Source organism: Eulemur rufifrons, chromosome 7 (genome assembly GCF_041146395.1).
Source record: "Eulemur rufifrons isolate Redbay chromosome 7, OSU_ERuf_1, whole genome shotgun sequence".
Lineage (NCBI taxonomy): Eukaryota > Metazoa > Chordata > Mammalia > Primates > Lemuridae > Eulemur > Eulemur rufifrons.
The window spans coordinates 124,255,752-124,278,013 of record NC_090989.1 but is presented as its reverse complement, the minus strand read 5'-3'; the positions used below and the strand labels follow the sequence as shown (position 1 = coordinate 124,278,013).

Sequence of the window (22,262 nt, the reverse complement as noted above, 5' to 3'; positions counted from 1 at the left end):
CTCCCTTTCCCAAGTGTGTGTCTGTATGAGGCTGGATTAAGTATATGAAGATCATATACTTAAGCCTCAACAACACATTGCAGTAGATTGAATACCAGCTTTCTATTAAATCAGATATTAAAGATAGAAAAAAATTTAAAACTGCCATTTTTATTAAAATTTAATTTTTTAGATGAATTAATAAGTAGAAATTAAAATTGAGTAATTGAAAAACTTAGTATGGTAGATGTAACCCACGTAAAGGAAAGCTGGTCTTCAATTTGTGAGAGCATCAGGGGATCCTGAGATCAAAAAGTTTGAGAAGCTCTCCTAGGAATGGCAAGCTACTGTAAACTGTCAGTTTCTTTCCCCCTAGGCCTCAAGGCAAAGTTGTCTTTTCTTCTCCAGCTGATCACAATGTTTAAAATCTGTTATCTTGGGACTGCAGATATTTAGAAAAATAAAATATGATTAACAGTTATTTCTTAAAATAATGTCTGATTTAAAAGGCTCTTTCTTTGTTTCATTTAGGCAATACTTATTGTCGTTACAGTTGCCTTTGTTCAGGTAAGTAGTCTATTTTGCCAACATAAAATAGTATGTTAGTTAATTACTTAAGGTGGCTTATGGGGGGGTGATAATCCCCATCAGCACAATTTATTCATAGTTTTTGAAATAATTTTAGATACAGACAACTCTCTAGGGAAGCCTGTGGAACTAAGGAACTGCTTTGATTTAGGTAGTGAAATGGAAAATCTAGGTTTTTTTGATAGTATTAAGAGTAAGTGAAGCAAATTTTTATTTGATGGAAACAAAAGGCATAGTATAGAAATAAAATCTAGCAGTAAGTTTTTTTTTATTTTTCCATTTAAAAAATTAGGCCAAGGTTTAGTTTTATAATACTACTGTTTTAATACCTATTAAAGTCTAGATGGAAAAAAAAAGAGTGTAGAATTAAAAGGTCAATTTATGAAGAACTGTTTGAAGAAAATTCCGTAGATCTGTAACTAATTTCCTTGGCAGAGTGGTGTATTTGTTTATTGAATTTATTTTCAGACCTCATTTGTGTGTTTTTTTTGAAGTTAAAATGCTTCTAATCACTGTTATTGACCCCCTCCTCTCCTCCCTTTTTCTAAATTACTCATTTTTCCACAGAGGTATGTTCTGATCTGGATCAAACTTCCTATTTATCATAGCCATTGAAATAGTAGAATAAAACATACAAAAAGGAGCCCCTTTTAAAAATTACTGTGAATGTAGATGTAATGTCAGGATTTCTGTTAATAAGTATAGGCATAAATTAAAAAGTAGGCTTAGTTTTATGTTTATTTACCTATCTGAAACTTCTGTAGATTTTAGAACAGTGTTTCAGAATATTGGCAGGTCTCATTTTTAGCTAAAACATCATTAATAAGAATAGAAAATCATTCCAGTTTAGAGAAAAATGTAATATTGTTTTGTAATGCTGAAGTTCATGCTATTTTGAATACTTTGTGTGTGGTTATTCTCATATCTATTAATATAATTTATGCCCTGGGTATTTCTTGTCTCTATCCTGGCTTCTTAGGGTAATTTCTAACCTAGTAAGTTATTAGTTCTATAGTGACCCAGTGTAGAAAGCCAGTTGGAGTCATTATTTGCAGCAAGTTTGTGGGCTCCATTAGTAGACCATCAGGGTTCCTGTTTTAGGGGAATCTTCTTGCTTGGAATGGACAAATGTTGCCCGCAGGTAGGTAGAGCTGATTAGTTCAGGATAGGTCATTTCAGGCCAGGCATTAGTCAAGGCAGTTACTCATTCAGCCAAGAGGGTGTTATGACCCACTGGACCAGTAACTGGAACCTTTTTGCATCTTTAATAATATGTCAGATGTGTGGAATGCCCTTCTTCAGAAGGATTCCTGCAGATATTATCACTGTGTATGGAAGACTTTAGTAGCCCTTTGATTAGTAGAAAGCCCCTTCTCTCTAAAAACCCCATAAAATAGTGATTTTAACATAAGTCATTGTAGAATTTTACACAAGATAGTGTTAAACACTTTAAATACATTGCCTGTGACCGACTGCTAAATATCTTTATGATTACGTTCCTTTGATGAAAAACTCACAAAAGGATTAAAACATGAAAAGCCCAGTTTCAAATTTCTAGATCTGATTTCTTACATAGATGTGACCCTTTCCCCTAAATGTGCCCGTGAAACCAACAAAATATTCTATAAATAGCAAGTAAAAACCCTCACTAAAAAAAATCTTATTGTCAATTGAACTTGTAATGCTTAATCAAAAAACAATAAAAAATGTATAAAATTCTTAATGCTTGATTATTTAGTATTCATGTTTTTACATGTATCTTAAGAGTGCTTTTTATATTATTTTTACATTTATGTCTGCCTTGCCCTATCTTTTCCTAATCCCCATTCCTCACACCATTATACTTCTTCCCAGCCATAAAATTAGCTAATTGTTTTATATAGTTATATGTTAGTTACTACCTTACAATAAATCTGAAAAATAACTTTTTTTAGGCATTTATTAGAGATGGCCATCAGGTTTTTAGTGGTGTGTTAAATGATCATTTTGATATAGAGGTATATTTATAGTTGTGGGGAGTAGAGCCAAAGAAACCAAAAGAGGTAGATAAGGTTGGGCAGCTTTTATGTCATATATTATTGGGATCTAGGATTAGTGAGTATTTTTTAGCCTTTTATGAATTGTTGGGCAAGAGTTCCAAATTCTTTGGTGTTTGAGGAACTTGTAATTTCTATATTTGTAGATTTTCTTTACATTTGTTCTTCTAGCTTAAATATAGACTGATTTAGTTCTAAATTATTCTCATGCAGCCTTGCATTTTCTATTTGAAGTTTGTGATAAGTGTGAAATTTTGATTAGTACTAGCACTGCAGTCATTTCAAAACACTCTCCACCTTTCACCCTAACTATTTGTCCCTCCTTCTTTTAACCTTAGATCAAAAGATTGGTGTCCTTAGTGAAGACGTGAGGCAAAAATAGCAGTGTTGTTGGGTGAAGCAAGACTGCCCATGGAAACATGGACTAAATAGTATAGTGGGGTGAAGGATGTCTCTGACTCTTAGCTGTTGGGTATATAAACAGAAGAAGGCTGGAACACAACAGAGTTAGTACTATTTTCCCTTTCAGATAATACAGGTTGATGGGAAGGATGTCTATTACGGTAGAGTTGGCCACATCTCCTTGTTTATCTCATGTTTTTTTCTAAGCCATTAGAAAACCATTGCAGTTAGTATGGGCTTAAATCCTCAAAGCAGATGTTGCTTTCAGTTAATTTTCTTTGACTTCCTTGGTTGTTAAATACAAAACATAAAATTTTCTTAATTTTAAGACTTAATGACTTAAAATTATATATCCTTAGACATGCTAATCAGTTTTCATTTTCTTATAAATAATTTAACCTTAGGCTTGAACATTTGACTATTAAAATGTAAAACTAGGAATATTTAATTATCAAAATTGTTTGATCTCTATAATTTAACATTTTTAAATAAGGGACAAGATTTTATGGGTAGGGGTACAAGCACAAGTAAAGGAAGAGATAAGAATTGGGGGAAATTTTTAAATAATGATTGCGATTGATAAGTCAAATGGAATACATTCATAGATACATATTTGCATTTCTTTATAAGTGTTTTTTGTTAAGTTCTACTTTTCTTTTTGTTTGAATAGGAATATCGTTCAGAAAAATCTCTTGAAGAATTGAGTAAACTGGTGCCACCAGAATGCCATTGGTATGAACCTTTTTTTTGGTATGGATTTCTATCCCTTTAAAAATAGAAATTGAATCCAAGTATTAATAGTATAGTATACATTGTGGCTAAACATAAGGAAGAGACTATGAATCTCACATGAAAAATTCCTGGTCTAATCAATATAGCAAAATTACACTATTAAAAGTTCTAATTTTGAGATTCTTGAGACATGGATTTATTCAACAGATTTTTTTTTTTGTATGCGTATGTGCTAAGTGATAGTGATGCACAATCAAACAGACCTGGGTGATTCAGAACGTTGTTTCAGTTTTCATATTTTACATTTAAACAACTAGTTGGTTTTTCCAATGATACTTTGTCATCTTAGCATTTTAGTTAACAAGGGCACAGAAACAGATTTTTTTTTTGGTTCTTATATTTGACTTACCTCCTTGGACGTGGTAATAATAGAATATGTTTTCCCTCAGGCAAGCCCACCAGAAATAACTTGTTTAGATAAGTGGCATGGCCTGGTTTTTTCAACTATGGTTGTTTCTGTTCCGTGTTACAGTGTGCGTGAAGGAAAATTGGAGCATACACTTGCCCGAGATTTGGTTCCAGGTGATACAGTTTGCCTTTCTGTTGGGGACAGAGTTCCTGCTGACTTACGCTTGTTTGAGGTAAATTTGGGGATCTGTTTGTGAGAAGTGAAAATACTTGGATATTAATTAAAGAATAAACATTAATAGTTTTAATGTTTAACACATGGTTGATTTGAAACATTTGGTATTCTAGTTTAAATAGTGAGGTATGTAAACTTTTTTTTCCTTAAAATATAGGTCTCTACTGTAGTCTTTTTAGGTGTATGTTTAGTCAATTAGCAGAGCTTTGTTGGAACCTGTATGTTAAGACTGTGAAAGACAAAGATGATATGACAGAATTCTTGATTAGTTAGTATACTATATGTGTATACAATCACTCACCAAAAAATAAGGTAGAATTCAGAATTGAGTAAGAGAAGTTCAAAGAATAGGGTGTGGAAATTTAAAGAAGGGAGCGGTTCCAACTAATTTGGGTGAGCTCAGAGAATGCCTCAGACACCATGGCTTTGGCATTTGAAGATCAGTAGTGGAAAGAGATGGGGAAGACAATGAAGCAATAATATTCAAATCCCAGTATATGATATGGGGCTAGGGTATGTGAAGGATAGAAAATGTATGATAGAATTAATTTTAGGAGGGCCTTGGATACTAAATTTCACTTTTGATTTTATTGGTTAGGAATTAACTCTTGAGAGTCATGCGCAGCTGGCAAATGATGGTACCCTTAATCTGGCTACAGTGTGTAGAATAGATTGAAGGCCTGGAAAATGGAGGTAGGCGCTTAGTTTAAGAGGCTTCATAGTCTGTTAACATGCCAGCCTTATCCACTATTAGCATTGAGCTGTTCATTAACATCCATAGAGTTGTCAGTTTTTAAATACTTACTGTGGCCCATAATGTTCTTATAGAGGTTGTAGAAAGCCTGAAGAATTTTTCAAATTGTAATAAGAACAAACTTTACTTAATCTTTAAAAAGAGACCTTTTTTCTTAATACTTGAAATTATCCATGGAATGATATTGGATTGCTTTAATTGGGTGAATAGGAGTAATTAGTATAATAATATAGCAAATGTTAGGAACATTATTAATTTTACATTATATTACCTTTTTTCTCCTTTTTGCATGTTTTTAATGTTAATTTTTAAAATTCTTCTTTCCATCTGTCCTTAATATTTAGTTTATGATAATACCTTGAATTATTCTTTCTCAGAGATTAGGTAATCCTGTCATTTGGCATAAATCATCTTCTCCTCTTCCCCAAAGAACCCTAATTTGAATTCATGGAGTTTATGCCATCTTTGGAAGAGAAGCACTCCAGAATATCTATCTGTGCAGACTTCCTCAGTGGGCTAATCAGAAGATGGGGTTTCCCATTGTTTGAACAATTTGAGCAGAATAATAACATAGAAACTTCAAAATGCCATTTGGCTTTGTAAAGTATTTTAGGGTTTTCATTTAAATAAGGGTTAATTGATTTGAGAATTAATTATCTTAAAATTCATGTGCAAACAGTTTGGAGAAGAACCTGTCAGAGTATGGATTAGTATGTGTTTTATCCATTCAGCAAATACATGAAGACTTTGAGTTCAATAAGAATTATAAACATATGTCTTGTAAAGTAATTTGTCGTTGTTTTCCCTCTACTTGTTAACTTTTCAAACACTGCATCAGCATGTTTTATTCTGCATTGCCATAGTTAGTATAATTTTGTTCTAGTTAATCCACTTCTACATATATAGTTGAACATTTTTGATCCCCTCTACCTTAATTCTGCCTATTTGTTTTGCCTACTACCTGGGACCCCAAACAGGCCTGTGCAACTACTTTGGGAGTAGATTAAAATAACTTTCTTAAAAGATTTGAGTCTTTCATCCTGCATCTAGATTTAAATGTACTGACTTAAGATATAATATGGCTAATAAAGTTGATTTCTCTTCCGGACAAAGAAGCCGATAGCTTCTTGAAATTAAATTGGCTTATTGGAGTTTTGTTTGCTCAGTTTGGCTGTGGTGATCTTTGGATGATTTTGTAAGCTGGCTGGTCATTTGATATTACTACACAAAATAAACTCTTCATTAGGGTTTAAAGGAATCAGAAAACTCTTCAGTAAGCTTTGGGAAGTTATTAATTTCTCACAAAGCACATGCGTGTTTCACTTTACAGAAAGCAAGGCCCTGGACTTCTGCAATTTAGTTAGTTCTCTTTTGGTAGACTGGGCGCAGTGCTAAGGTTGCCGCTTTTGTGTCATCATTCTGTGACTCTGTGGTTCCTGTCATAAGTTTCATTGGTTTCACATTTTGGTTGTCAGCTTGCCTGGGCCCTCTTCAGTTTCTTGTCAGCACATTCGGTGACCTGACTGCCATATAACTGTTATCAGAAATTATCTTTTTATAGGCTATATTTTGTTACAGCTCAAACTGCTATAACAAAACACCATATAGACGGAGTGGCTGAAACAACAGACCTTTATTTATCACAGTTTTAGAGCCTGGAAGTCCAAGATCAAGGTCTGGCAGAGTTTGGTTTCTCATGAGGGCTCTCTTCCTAGGTGCAGACGGATGCTTTCTTGCTGTGTCCTGACATGGCAGAGAGAGCAATTTCTCGATCTTCCTCTTATAAGGCCACTAATGCTACTATAAGGACCCCAGCTGTATGACCTCATCTACCCCTAATTACCTCCCAAGGTTCTATCTCCAAATAACATTGCATTAGCTGGTTAGAGCTTCAGCATGTGAATTTCAGGAGTATATAGTTTAGACCATAACAGGCTGAGACTGCCATTTTGTAAATACTTTTTAAAGACTAATGTTGATAATTTAAGTAATCGTGTATTTTTACCCTTGTCTGAGTCAGTTTTCTGTAAGCCAGTGGGTGAGCCAATGTAGTCATCCCTCAGTATCCACAGAGGATTGGTTCCAGGATCTCTGTGGTTCCTAAAAGATCCCACAGATGTTCAAGTCTCTTATGTAAAGTGGTGCAGTATATCCTCCTGTATTCTTTAAATTATCTCTAGATTGCTAACAATTCCTAATAGAACGTAAATGCTGTGCCAGTAGTTGTTATACTAACATCTATATTATTTTTTATTTGTATTTTTTTTGTTGCTTTTTTCTTTCAAATATTTTTAACCCATGGTTGGTTGAATCCATGGATGTGGAACCCATTGATAGGGAGAGTAGACTGTATATGTTGGTGACAGTAGCCTTTTCAGCTCAGGAACCTCAGAAGCACTGGTGGAACTGGGACAGTAAAATTTAGCAGAATTGAGCTTTGGGCATGTTTTCTCTTGTTTTTCCCCTAGGGTTTTTATTTTAACTTCTAATGGTATTTGAGAAGAGGTACCATTAGCCGTTTAATTAGTGATAGCCAATGATTTGGTCGGACTTTGACTTTAGACAAAGCAGTCTTATAGACTGTGTATACCTGCATAACAGTACATTTTACCTTTGTGAAGACATAGTGTATTTTATGTATTGTTCCAGGTAAAGTCTGTATCAACATTTAAAAAAAGAATTCTTTGTAAAAGAAGACAATATAAGGGTCAGAGCAAAAGAGGATTTTTTTTTTTTTTTTTTTTGAGACAGAGTCTCGCTTTGTTGCCCGGGCTAGAGTGAGTGCCGTGGCGTCAGTCTAGCTCACAGCAACCTCAAACTCCTGGGCTTAAGCGATCCTACTGCCTCAGCCTCCCGAGTAGCTGGGACTACAGGCATGCGCCACCATGCCCGGCTAATTTTTTGTATATATATATTTTAGTTGTCCATATAATTTCTTTCTATTTTTAGTAGAGACGGGGTCTCGCTCTTGCTCAGGCTGGTCTCGAACTCCTGACCTCGAGCAATCCACCCGCCTCGGCCTCCCAGAGTGCTAGGATTACAGGCGTGAGCCACCGCGCCCGGCCAAGAGGATTTATTGTCTGTTGAAAATATTTTACCTCTCACAACTATAACTTTTTAACTAAGCCCAATACATTGCCTGAAATATAGCAAGATTTTCATTGATTCATAGTTCTGAATGAATAAATCTACTGATACTTTCCTTTGTGGTTCTTTTTTTTTTTTTACCCAATTTTTGATTTGATGATTTTCTAAATGTATCAAACTTCTTTTAGGGAACCACCACTTGGGCTAAGAGTCAAGATTAAACTGTTCTTTTTTTTGAGGCAATGTCTTGCACTGTTGCCCCACCTAGAGTGCAGTGGCATCATCATAGCTCACTGCAACCTCAAACTCCTGAACTCAAGTGATCCTCCTGCCTCAGCCTCCTGAGTAGCTGGGACTACAGGTATGCACCACCACACCTGGCTAATTTTTGTATTTTTTATAGAGACGGGGTCTTGCTCTTGCTCAGGCTGGTCTTGAACTCCTGACCTCATGGGATCCTCCCACCTTGGCCTCCCAGAATGCTAGGATTATAGGCATGAGCCACCATGCCTGGCCTCAGAATTAGCCATTCTTATGACTCCAGATCATGGGGCCTTCTAGGTCCTTAAGTGCGGCCTTTTGACAGAATCCAAATTTTATAGAACAAATCCTTTTTTTATTAATACATTTTTGTTCATCTTTTATATTTTTATTTTAAAAATGAGCATCTTTATTTTTAAAATGAAGAATAAAATAAGTTTCAACAAAATAATCTACCCAGGGCCGGGTGCGGTGGTTTATGCCTGTACTCTTAGCACTCTGGGAGGCTGAGGCAGGTGGATTGTTTGAGCTCAGGAGTTCGAGACCACTCTGAGCAAGAGCAACACCCCGTCTCTACTAAAAATAGAAAGAAATTATATGGACAGCTAAAAATACATATAGAAAAATTAGCTGGGCATGGTGGCGCATGCCTGTAGTCCCAGCTACTTGGGAGGCTGAGGCATGAGGATCGCTTGAGCCTGAGAATTTGAGGTTACTGTGAGCTAGGCTGACGCCACGGCACTCTAGCCTGGACAACAGAGTGAGACTCTGTCTCAAAAAAAAAAAAAATAATAATCCTCCCAGATTGACTGGCACAGTTAGAACATTAGTAAGCAATAAGGGCTAAACTGACAGCTGCTATGCTCATGATTTAGTTCTAACTTTTTCCATCTGACTGGCGCCACTACTGCACTAGTGGCATGAGTTTATGGGGGTCAAGTATGCCAGTCTATTATCAGCTTTTGACAGCAGTGCACTGTGTTTGTGTTTGAAGTGGAATTTGTGAATAAACAGCTTGACAGTATTTTTTAATTCTGTCTGCTTAACAGCCTATCATGTCAAAGAAGACCAAGAGAACCTACTGAAGGAAGAAAACAGATTTTTTTAAATGAGGATTAGGAATTGCAATATTATCTTGTTTTTGCTAAAGATGAGGTGATTTGCTTGCTTTGTAATACTGTAATATTAACATTAAAGGAATTCAATGCTCATCAGCATTATAACACTCACAAGGACCGCAAATATTTTAAATTAGAGGGAGAGGTGCAAAAGGTTGTATTGCAGAAATTAAAAGATGAAAAGCAAAGCAAAGACAATTCTTTCAAGCAGCAATAAGACCTGGAAATAATGCCACTGAAGCAACTTATAAAGTAACTTATATATTGGGGGAAAAGGGGAAGCCATGCAATGATGTAGAAATTGTGAAAGATCAATGCATTGTTGAAGTTACAGGTTGCTTAGACCCTGGTAATGTTTCAAAGTACAAACAAATGCCTCTTTCAAGGAGAATCATACATAACCGATCAGCAGCATGAATTAGCCTTCAACTTAACAGAACAACTTCATGCAATGCTTCAAAAGGAAAATATATATTATTCAATCGATTAGGATGAATCAACTGATAGCTACTGACTCAGGGCAGGTTTTATACTTCATTTGGGTTGTAACAAGATTTTCTTTGTTATGAAGAGTTACTTTGGGCACCCTTGGGAACAGAACATGGGGAATACATATCTTTAACAACTTTCAAGATAAATGTCATGAAGTTGGGCTGAATTTGGTAAATTTAGTGAGTGTATGTAAGTGACACTTTGCAACAAGTTATTAAGTATTGTTAACTGTATTCATGCAAATGCAACCATGGCATCATTAGTTTCAAAACGTGCTAAAGTTGAATGATGAGGTGTTCAGTGTGGATTTGCCATATCATTCTAAAGAGGGTTGGCTATCGCAGGGACAGGTGTTAGCCAAAATTTTACCTCTGTGAGAACACATGGTTAAATTTTATGAAGAACAGAATCAGCAATTCGAATTATTGGAAGAAGATTTCTTGGGAATGATACTGAAAGGAGTAAAAAAAAAAAGATTTCTAATGGAATGCAGCATTTCTGTGTGATATGTTAAATCAAAATGACTTTACTGTTTCTTTGCAAGATAAAAAAAGTCTAAGTCTGTATATGATATGTGACAAAAAATCCAAGCATTTCAAAAAAAGCTATCTTTTTTCAAAATACTTCTTCAAAAGGAAATTCTAGGTGAACATTTTCCTCAGTTAGCAAAGGTCATTGATGAGCAGGATGAGATATGCGAATCAATTGAAGAACATGCAGCTGTTTAGACCTATTAGTCGGAGAATACAATGCAAGCTTCACTGACTTTGAGAATCATGACATCACACTCAAAGTAGCATTTCAGCCTGATCTGGTTGATATCACGAAGGCACCTAAAGAACTACAGATGGAATTGGTTGAGCTCCTAATAGATGACATTTTAAAGTCATTGTTTGATGCTAAGAAAGATCCAATAGAAATATGGAAAAATGCAGTAGAATACCTATGCCTTTGGCAACATGCTCGAAAAATGCTTTCTTGCCTTTCAGCCACATTGCTGCCAATCTGCATTCTCCTACCTAAACCAAATCAAGACACCCTTAAGGTCACAAATGACTGATACCCATCTAGAGCAGTGGTCCCCAGTCTTTTTGGCACCATGGACTGATTTCATGGAAGACAATTTTTCCATGGACTGGGGGCAGGGGTAGGAGGTGGGGGCAGTGGTGGAGATCTGTGGCTTGATCCCTGATAGGCCATGGGAGTTGGGGAGTGCAGATCTAGAGCGTCAACTAAAACCGCAGACCTCTATGTTGCTACCAAATATTCAAATGCTCTCCAACAAAAAGACAGAACAAAGTCATTAAAAGATTAGTTAACTTTAAAATTAAGAAATAGTTTTTATTTTTTGAAATTATTAAGTACATAGTAGTTAGATTTTTACAAAATAATGTACATTTTTAAGTATATCTAATGGAAGTTTCTTGAACCTGGCCTTATTTGATTACAGCAAAATTGATGCAGCCTTCCAGCATCAAAAGGTTCCCCACCCCTGGTTGAATCTGTTTACATTTAGCGATACTAATAGGAAAAGACTTCTGCTATTTTGTTATTTGTTTTCTGTTTGTGTTACTTTTTATGCTCCTTAATTCTGCCAATGTACTCAATTTTGTGTTTGATTGATTTCTTTATTAAATGTACCTTTTTTATCCCTTATTTTTCTGTATATTTTTTACTTTCTTAGGGTTTACATGGGGATTACAATTACTATCCTAAATTTGTAAATCTAATTTGAAGTGATACCAACTTTGCTTCCATAGCATACAACAACTTTTGCTTATACAGCCCACTCCTCTTCCATCTTTATGTTGGAGTTGCATATGACATTTTTATACATTATGTGCCCATTAACATAGATTCATGAGTGTTTAATGCGTTTGTTTTTAACATATAGGAAGCAAAAAAGGAGTCACCAAATACAATAAGGCTGGCTTTTATATTTGTCTACATAGTTATCTTTACTGGAATTCTTTATTTCTTCTTACGGCTTTCAGTTACTTTCTACTTTCTTTTTATTTTAGCTGGAAAGGGCTCTCTTTTAGCATTTCTTGTGAGCCAGGTCTTACTAGTGATAAGCTCTTTTAGTTTTTAGCTAGGAATTTCTTTTCCTTTATTTTTGAAAGATAATGTTGCCAGATATAAAATTCTTGATTGACATTTTCTTTCTGAGTACTCTAAATATGCTACTCTACTCCTCTGGCCTCCATGGTTTCTGATTAGAAATGGGTTATTAATCTTACTAGGAATCTCTTGTATGTGATGATAGCACCATTTTTCCAACAGCATTTGCTTACTTTGTGTCTCTGTTACATTTTGTTAACTCTTATGTTGTTTTCAACTTTATTATATCTGTTTTGGTGACCTTTGATGTTATTATTGTAATTTTTGCCAGGAGCCACAAACCATACCCATACAAGATGGCAAACTTAATAAATGTTGTGCATGTTCTGACTACTCCACTGGCTGTTACCTTTTTTCTCTCCCACTCTTCAGGCCTCCCTGTTCCCTGAGATACAACAATATTGAAATTAGGCCAATTAATAACCCTTTAATGACTGGAAGTATTCACGTGAAAGGAAGAGTCACATGTCTCCCTTTAAATCAAAAGCTAAACATAATTAAGCTTACTGAGGAAGGTAGCCAGAACCCAAGCTAGGCTGAAAGCTAGGTCTCTTGTGACAAACAGTCAAGGTGTGAACGCAAAGGAAAAGTTCTTGAAGGAAATTAAATGTGCTACTCTAGTGAACACACAAATGATAAGAAAGTGAAACAGCCTTATTGCTGATACGGGGAAAATATTAGTAGTTTGGATAGAAGATCAAACCAGAAGATCACAACATTTCCTTAAGTCAAAACCTAATCCAGTGCAAGGCCCTAACTCTCTTTAATTCTGTGAAGGTTGAGAGAGCTGAGGATGCTGCAAAATAAAAGTTGGAAGCTAGCAGAGGTTGGTTCATGAGTTTTAAGGAAGCAAGCTATCTCCATAACATAAAAGTTCAAGGTAAAGCAGCAATTGCTGATGTAGGAGCTATAGCAAATGATCCCAGAAGATCTAGCTAAGATCATTGATGAAGATGACTACACTAAACAGCAGATTTTCAATGTAGACAAAGCAGCCTTCTATTGTAAAAAGATGTCATCTAGATCTTTGATAGCAGGAGAGGAGAAATCAATATCTGGTTTTAAAGGACAGGCTGACTCTCTTGTTAGGGGCTAACACAGCTTTTGAATTTAAGCCAGTGCTCATTTGCCATTCTAAAAATCTTAGAGATCTTAAGAATTGTGTTAAATCTATTCTACCTGGGCTCTAGAAATGGAACAACAAAGCCTAGATGACAGCACATCTGTTTATAGAGTGACTCACTCAATATTTTATGCCCACTGTTGAGACCTATTACTCAGAAAAAAAAAAAAATTCCTTTCCAAATATTACTGCTCTATGTACCTAGTCACCCAAGAGCCTGATGGCGATGTACCAGGAGAATAATATTATTATTTTCATGGCTGCTAACACAACATCCATGCTCTAGCCCATGGATCAAGGAGTAATTTTGACTTTCAGATCTTATTATTTAAGAAATACATTTTGTGTAGGTGATAGCTGCCATAGATAGTGACTTCTCTGATGGCTCTGGGCAAAGTCAGTTAAATACCTTCTGGAAAGGATTCACCATTCTAGATACCATTAAGAATATTTGTGATTCATGAGTGGAGGTCAAAATATCACATTAACAGGAGTTTGAAAGATGTTGAATCCAACCTTCATGGATGACTTTGAAGGGTTCAAGACTTCAGTGGAGGAAGTAACTGCAGATGTGGTGGAAATAGCAAGAGAATTAGATGTAGAGCATGAAGATGTGACTGAATTGTTACAGTCTTACAAAACTTAAACAGATGAGGAGTTTCTTCTTATGGATAAGCAAAGAAAGTAGTTTCTTGAGATGGAATCTACTTCATTGAAGATGCTGTGAATATCGCTGAAATAACAAAAGATTTAGAGTATTACATAAACTTAATTAAAAAGCAGTGGCAGGGTTTGAGAGGATTGGCTCCAATTTTGAAAGAAGTTCTGTGAGTAAGATCCGGTCAAATAGAATCATGTTACAGAGAAAACTTTTGTGAAAAGAAGTGTCAGTCAATGCTGCAAACTTGATTACTGTCTTATTTTCAGAAATTGCCACAGTCATCCCAGCATTTAGCAACCACCACCCTGATTAGTCAGCAGCCATCAACGTGAAAGCAAGACTCTCTAGAGCAAAAAGATTATGACTCACTGAAGGCTCAGATGATTGCTAGTATTTTTTAGCAATAAAGTATTTTTTTAGCAATAAAGTATTTTTTAACTAAGATACGTACATTTTTAAAGACATGCTATTGCATACTTTGATAGGCTACAGTATAGTGTAAACATAACTTTTCAGTGCACTGGGAAATCAAAAAATGTGTATGACTTGCTTTATTGCAATATTTGCTTTATTGTGGTGGTCTGGAATGGAATCCACAATAACTTCAAGATATGGATGTATGTTTTTATGGTTGATAGGTCCTACATGTCCCTTAGGCTCTATTCATTTTTCTCTTTTTCTTTGAATTGGTGAATTTGAATCATCCTATCTTCAAGGTTGCTGATTTTTTTGTCTTACCTGTTCATGTCTGTTGAACCCTTCTAGCGAACTTTTCATTTCAGTTATTATTTATACTTTTTAGCTCCAGAGTTTCTCTTTGTTTTATTTTTATATATTTTTTCTTTACGAATATTCTCTATTCGTTCATAAGGTGGTTTTCTGATTTCCTTTAGTTCCCCTGGTTTCTTTTATTTCACTGAGCATATGTAAGGCAGTTGACAAAGTCTTTTTCTAGCTGTGTCTGAGCTTTCTCAGGGATGGTTTCTGTCTTTATTTTTTTCCTGTGAATCGACCATACTTTCTTATCTTTCTGTGTTTTGTTAAAAACTGGGCATTTTGGATATTATAATACTGTAACTCTAGATACCAGATTATTGCTTTTCCCTAAAGTTTGTTGTTTTTGGTTTTTGGGGGCTGAAGTCGTCCAGTTTGTTTAGTGACTTTTTCAAATTATTTTTGCAAAGACTATTTTTTTGTTGTTGTTTGTGGCCACTGAAGTTTCTTTTCCATTATGTCTGCAGTCAACCATAACTACCTAGAATAAAAAAGAAAAATAATATACCATTCTCACAATCTTTGCAGCCTGTCTTTGAGCTGGGGTACTTTTTCACATTAAGCTAGGTGCCTACTTCTTTGCTTTCCCCTTTATCTCCTGCTTGTACTGAACCCATAGATCTGTTGGAGATGCAATCCTAGGGTCTTCTCAGTTTTTTTCTGAGCATGCTTCTGGTCCTAGGAATCCATGTTGCATTCCATCTTCCCTGGTACAAGTGGTGGCCCTTCTAAGCCCTTATTTCCCCAAGAAACTTCCACCTCATCTTCTTTCCAGTCTTTTGGGTATGTATCCTGGTTACCCTTTCCTCAGCCTCTTGCCTGCTAGTATTTGTCTTTAATCTTTTGACATATGCCTGGAAAACCATTTTAGCTGGGGTGGGATAGGGATGAGAAATGAAGGTCTACGTTCGCACTGGTTCCTAAGGGGACTGCCAGACAGGTCAAAAATACACAACTAGAGTATTTTAAGAACAAGGTCTATATTAGCCTCCTGGTTAAGGCTGCATCAGGATCGCAGGCTGTTATTCCATACTTGTAACTGCTCATCTGGGGAATGGGGGTTACTAGATAGGTAAACAAAAAGACCACTGTGCTTTCTTACTGAAATTCAGCTACCTTTTTCCTTCTTTCATCACTTCCCTGGTTGCTTTAAGTTTTTGATTTCAGAGTTGATTCTGTCAGTTTTTGCCTGCTTATGATTATTTGAGAGGAGGGATAAATTCTTTGAGTGCCCTACTCCACTGTTTTCTCTTACGTCATTCTTGAGTTCTTTTTATATTGACCTCAGTATGGTATTTTTTGGTAGGCAAATTTGCTAAATTGATTTGTAGTATATTGTTGGCCCTCTTACTGCGACTTATCACTGAAATTTTGCTTTTAATACATTAACTGCCATGTGAGCTGTATTTAACTCATGCTAGTTTTGAGCCCAGGGCCTTGTGAAGTGTATGTAACTCACACGTCTCTTCACCTTGGGAGCCATGAGAACTAATTTTCAAGTTGCATATAACTCACAGAAAACAATAAAATATAACAAATCTTTCATTACATTAGAAAGGATCATTTTTGTTTTTGAAGTTTTTATTCCATTTTTATAATAAAACACCATGGTCCCAAGGAAAAAATTTTCTTTTTTAGTGTGGCAGTCAATGTGTTAAAAGTTTCTGAACTCTTCAACTTATACACAAACTTTTTAAAAAGAACAGTTTACAAGCATTTCAGGAAGTAGATATTTTAAATTAGTTGTTTAAAGAAATTGAGTAGAATATTGGAGAAAGTATATGGTATATTTGTGTAATTTAGAACCATTCCTATTCACTAAAAATTATTTCACATAATGACACGTTTGACCTGGAAAAGATATCTATTTCCATAATATTAATAGATATCATTACGCAACTCAGGAAACCACTCTAGAGATACTTAGAGCACTGGGAGTGTTTGTTCTCTTAGATTGTATAAGCTTGGGCTACTTTAATGTTTTGTTGGAATTTTATAGTTCATTGGCTTTAAAAGCAGTGTGTGAACAGAGGAATGCTATTCATGTTGAAAATGCTAAAGAGAAAGAACTTTTTTTTTTCATTAAGTCAGTAAATTACAAAGACAGTAGGTGCTAGGAGCAATGAAATTGAAATAGTGTAATGTTTTTTTTTAAAGATTTTCATTTCTTGATAGGAAAGGGCTGTTGTAAAAATTCCCTTTTGAAATTTGGTGTGATAGTCACAGTGAAATATCCTAGAACTCCTAGGATGCTGGCCTTTAAATTATTGACAGCTTGATCTATTAATAGTTGAATCTGTGTGCTTTTGTCAGAAAGTGAGCAGTGCACGCAAGCATTAGCCATGGGATAAAATCAATTTCATGTATCCTTTTCAATAATTTATAACACTTGGTTGGCTGGGCTTTGAGTGTTAATAAGTTAGGACAGATGAAGGATTTTAAATTACATTTTTCTTCATTTGCATAAACAGGAATTTAAATTTTGAGCACAGAAGTAAGAAATTTTATAATGATTTTATAATGATCAGGCAGATGCATATTTTGAAAGATTGTTTTCTGGGGAATAAAATCCATTTCTAATTTGCCTTTTAATGATTTGCTTTTAATTCTGGACTAGAGAGGCAGTTGCCTTAGCAGCATACTATATAACAAACTATTCTTTAAGAGCTTATTTATAGCTGCCAGTTGTACCATATTAACCTTAATTTTTTTAAGCAGTCACTTTCTGCCTTTTTGGAAATCTTTGTGACTGGAACTTGCTTTCTTTCTGCTTAGTGGTTTATGAGAATAATAATGTAAATCTTTCTGATCATTTTTATTGTGTAGGGTTTTTTTTTTTTTTTTTGAGACAGAGTCTCACTCTATTGCCAAGGTTATAGTGCTGTGGCGTCAGCCTAGCTCACAGCAACGTCAAACTCCTGGGCTCAAGCAATCTTTCTGCCTCAGCCTCCCGAATAGCTGGGACTACAGGCATGTGGAACCATGCCCGGCTAATTTTTTCTGTATATTTTTAGTTGTCCAGTTAATTTCTTTATTTTTAGTAGCGCTCTTGCTCAGGCTGGTCTCGAACTCCTGAGCTCAAACAATCCACCCACCCTCGGTCTCCCAGAGTGCTAGGATTATAGACGTACATGAACCACCATGCCCGGCCTGTGCAGGTGTTAAATATCCAGATTATAAATTATATGTGCAACTTGGTTCTTATTTATATTTTGGTTTTTGAACTGTGTTGTAGCTTATTCAAACCTCTACTGGAATACCTGAGAGAGAAATGAAACTGAAAAACTTATTTCCCGTTTCTTTAACAGCTCTTCTGAAGGTTTAATGTTTAAACTTTTGGCTAGGAGGCATGGGCTGGCTGATTGTTTGATTTCATTTTATCCTTTATTCTTTGATTTCACTTTGAGTATTTATGGCTCTCTCAGGTGAACTAAATTGTGACTTTATTAAACTGTAATACACTTGCCTAATTTATTAATACCACCCTTGTTAGAAACGATCTCCTTACCTCCACTCCCTCAAAAGTGCTTCCTATGAAAACTCTTGCATTCACCATTAAGAGAAAATAACTTGCAACTTAGAAAATATTTTTGTTCAATAGACAGTTGAGATCTTTGCAGTTTGGGACATTGTATAATTTAGACAAATTTCATTGTTTATATGTTATTGATAATTTGCATTTAAGCTACAAATTTATAATTATATAGAAAAAAATAAGGGTCCCAAGCTCCTTTTTACTTTCACATCAGCTTGTGTCTTACGCTAGACAAGGTTGATTGCTGTTGTGCTAGAAATGACCTGCATCTTTTCTGTAGAAAAGCCTTAATCAAAAATTCTTACTTTTTTAAATGGCTGTTGTTCTGCTAAGGCTGAAACTGAAGAGCTAGGTCACTAAAAGAGCCAATAGAGCCATGCCTTTTTCTCTTTTTAAAAATGTCAGATGATTTTGATTATTTTTTTATTCCTTCTCCCTATAAACAATTACCTCATGTTAGTATTTATGTTTGAAATTTACTCTTAACATAAAAAATCTTCAGAGGGAAAAACATGAATTTCACCTCTCTTAGAGAAAGAATTCTGTAAATGTATACAAGTATTTGTTTGCTTTTAAGTAGTAACAGGTCTCTTTTCTAATTAAGATCTCAGAAAATAACATACAATCCTGATTGTTGTAAGAAGCATTAAAGAGGAGTTTGTTAAATAAAATGAACCTTATGTAAGCTGACTTTTGTAATTCAGAAAAATACATAGTTTTTTACATTCTTTGCTTTATGTGTTATACCTGTGATCTCTTATAAGTAGTTATAGAACTAGCGGGGAGAGATACTTTGCACATTGATCCTCTAAATAAGAGTAATCTGGAGTTAACATCTGTCAACATTGGGATTTCATCTCCATGACTTTCTATCTGTATGATGTTGAGTGAGTTGCCTAGCCTTTCAGAGTGTCTGCTAAACAGTTATAATAATAATAGTACTTGCCTCATGGGAGTTGTTAGTAGGATTAAATGTGATAATTTAGCATAGATATGTAGCATAGTGCTTAGCAGATAGTAAGCAATGAAATGTTAGCCTATTGTTATTAGTATTAGAATCATTTTGAAGAAAGGTCTATCTTTGGAGTTTTTCTGATCTTTTTTTTAACATCTGCCACTTTATTTTTTATAGGAGGAGTTATTTATTTTTTATATTTTGAGAGCTTGTTTGGAGGTTCTAGCAGGGGAGCGCAGCTACTCGTATACCCTTGACCGAAGAACGGTCCTCCTCTATCGGGGAAGGTCGTCCTCTTCGACCGAGCGCGCAGCTTCGGGAGGGACGCACATGGAGCGGTGAGGGAGGAAGGGGACACCCGCCTAGCCAGCCAGATCAGCCGAATCAACCCTGGCGATCAATGGGGTGACAGATGTCGCAGCCAGATCGCCCTCACATCCTATTTTTTATATTTTGTAGGAGGAGTTGAAACAAATTTTAAGGGAGATTTTCATTTTTACCGCTAAACATGAATTATTCAAGTAAAACCAACTTAACTATAGAAATGTAGCAAAGTAAGGGGAAAATAGCACAACAACCCAAGAGGCAAAGGTTGGGGAGGAAGAGATGCTGTAGTCTGCATATATAATACCATGCATGAATGTCATATGGCCTACCTGCTCTGGACCACCTCCCCAGAAGGCAAGCATAAGGACCCATTTTAGGAGGATGTTTCTTCCTAAACACCTGAGAATGTTTCAACTTAAAGCTCAAGGTTAAAAAGAGGAAAAAAACTAAAAAACCCCATGAACCATCCAGCCATAGCCACTACCTTTATTGGTCATTGGAGTTTCTTTTCATTTTATGAAAAGATTAATAAAAAGTATTCAAAAAATTATTTTCTCATCTTATATTTGTAAAGATAATAGAATTCATAAGTTTCTTCGAAAACAGATCAGAAAGTGCCTTCCACTTTCCACCTGTGTTGGTGAGAGGATCAGCAGGACTAGAAAGTTTGGGATGCTAGAGCTGCTGGTGGAGAACGGGAAGCCCAGCCTCCCAGAAGAAATCAGAAAATATGGATGTAGGGGCATGTGGGATGTGGTTAGGAGCAACTCCAGGTGATGCATGACTGCACAGAAAAGGGGAACACAAGAAAGGCCTTAAACTCCTCCTTGACATATAAAACCGGTTTTTACAAAGATCCAAGCAGTTTGGTCCCAAACTGTGGTGAACACTTCAATGTTTATTCACATGCTTTGTTTTTCTCTTTTAAGATTCAAAGTTACCCAAATTAAATCTTTCTAATATTACTATATATGCCTAAAAAAAGAAAAGAGAAAAAAAAGGGCTTTTAAAATCAGGACAGGGAAGAAGAGATTGAAAACCATCAAATTAGACCTCTTAGCTCCAAATGAAATGAAGTTAAGAGCAAAACTGTTGGTTTCTAATAGGGAACAAACCAAAATCCAGTCACTCTCCCTCCCTACCCCTGTTCAAACCCCTCACATCAACAACAAATGAGAAACACAGCTGAAGCCCAATGTGTTGTGTTCTGCTCAAGAGCTGGGCCTGACCCCAGGCTCCATGGCTTCCTCTGTCCAGTGGGACACAGTGCCAGGGATGCTTTCTGCCGTAGTAGGATTCTGCATGGCCGCTAGGGGGTGGGGGTGGGATTTTCAGAATGTGTTAGTGTGAAAAGTTACTCAGTTCTAAGGTCAATTTGGAAAGAAAAGCCAAATAAGTATGTTTCTTTTTTTTTTTTTTTTTTTTTTTTTTGAGACAGAGTCTCACTCTGTTGCCCAGGCTAGAGTGAGTGCCGTGGCGTCAGCCTAGCTCACAGCAACCTCAAACTCCTGAGCTCAAGCGATCCTCCTGTCTCAGCCTCCCGAGTAGCTGGGACTACAGGCATGCGCCACCATGCCCGGCTAATTTTTTCTATATATATTTTTAGCTGTCCATATAATTTCTTTCTATTTTTAGTAGAGGTGGGGTCTCGCTCTTGCTCAGGCTGGTCTCGAACTCCTGAGCTCAAACGATCCGCCCACCTCGGCCTCCCAGAGTGCTAGGATTACAGGCGTGAGCCACCGCGCCCGGCCAGTATGTTTCTTTAATGAAGAAAAATTCATTGCCTTCAAATGTTGCAGGTGTTTTTTTTTTATCTATAGTTGGATTGAGGTAAGGAACTCAAATTTACCTGGCTTGTGTTTGCATACATAATTATATTAAATGTGAAGTCTTTTAAAGACTGAAGGTCTGTTGATTTGTGTTTTAAGGAATAATTTTTTGTAAACCTATTGATAGTAAAATGCATTTCATTGCCATAGTACTTAAACTTGGGAAATGCCAACACGGTTTGTCTCTTTGGAATTATATGATATAATTTATTTTCATGCTGAACAGTTTTAAACTTCATGATCTAATGTAAATTCTTGATTGTTTTTACAAAGTTATATGTTTACCTAGCGCATTAACATAAGTATGTTCTTACCCCCAAGGTCTTGTACTTTTTGCTTCCTTTGCCTTGAATCTTTTCTCCCTGATGATGGCCCAACCTTGAAGCTCTCAGATCTATCAGGGCTCTGCACATGCTACCTGATTTTGAGGAATGCTCTCTTTCTCCTGTATAAAATGTTACTCAATTCTTATTATTGTCCCCCATTGCTCCCCGCCCCAGCATTAGAATAATAGCTAAGGGTAGGAATTTTGTTTTGTTCATTGCTGATTCTCCCACTGTGTGATACAGTACAGGGCCTGGCACATTGTAAACACTAATAAATATTTGTTAAGTTAATGAAGGAATGACATTGATCAAATTAAAATGGTTTTGTTGCAGATGTGGGGAAGAAGAATCTGCAAACCAGTTTTTTATAATTTTATATGAGATTATTTAGGTATTTATGTTCATAAGGAGATGAACTAATTAAAAAGATATGATTTATTACCTTTCATTCCTCCCCTTCAAAAAAGAAAAAAAAAAGAAGTTTTAGAGTACTTGGTACATAGTGTGAACTTTAAAAGG

At 35.8% G+C, this 22,262-nt stretch overlaps 1 protein-coding gene across 5 annotated transcripts in view; it reads left to right on the top strand.

Annotated features, from left to right (window-relative positions):
- Positions 1-22,262, top strand: part of ATP2C1 (ATPase secretory pathway Ca2+ transporting 1) — a 143,601-nt gene that overhangs the window by 68,838 nt on the left and 52,501 nt on the right. For all 5 annotated transcript variants that reach the window (XM_069475429.1, XM_069475428.1, XM_069475426.1 and 2 more), the window contains 3 exons: positions 511-546; positions 3,676-3,737; positions 4,270-4,378. In XM_069475429.1, the coding sequence (XP_069331530.1) occupies positions 511-546; positions 3,676-3,737; positions 4,270-4,378 (207 nt within the window). The remainder of the gene's footprint in view (positions 1-510; positions 547-3,675; positions 3,738-4,269; positions 4,379-22,262) is intronic.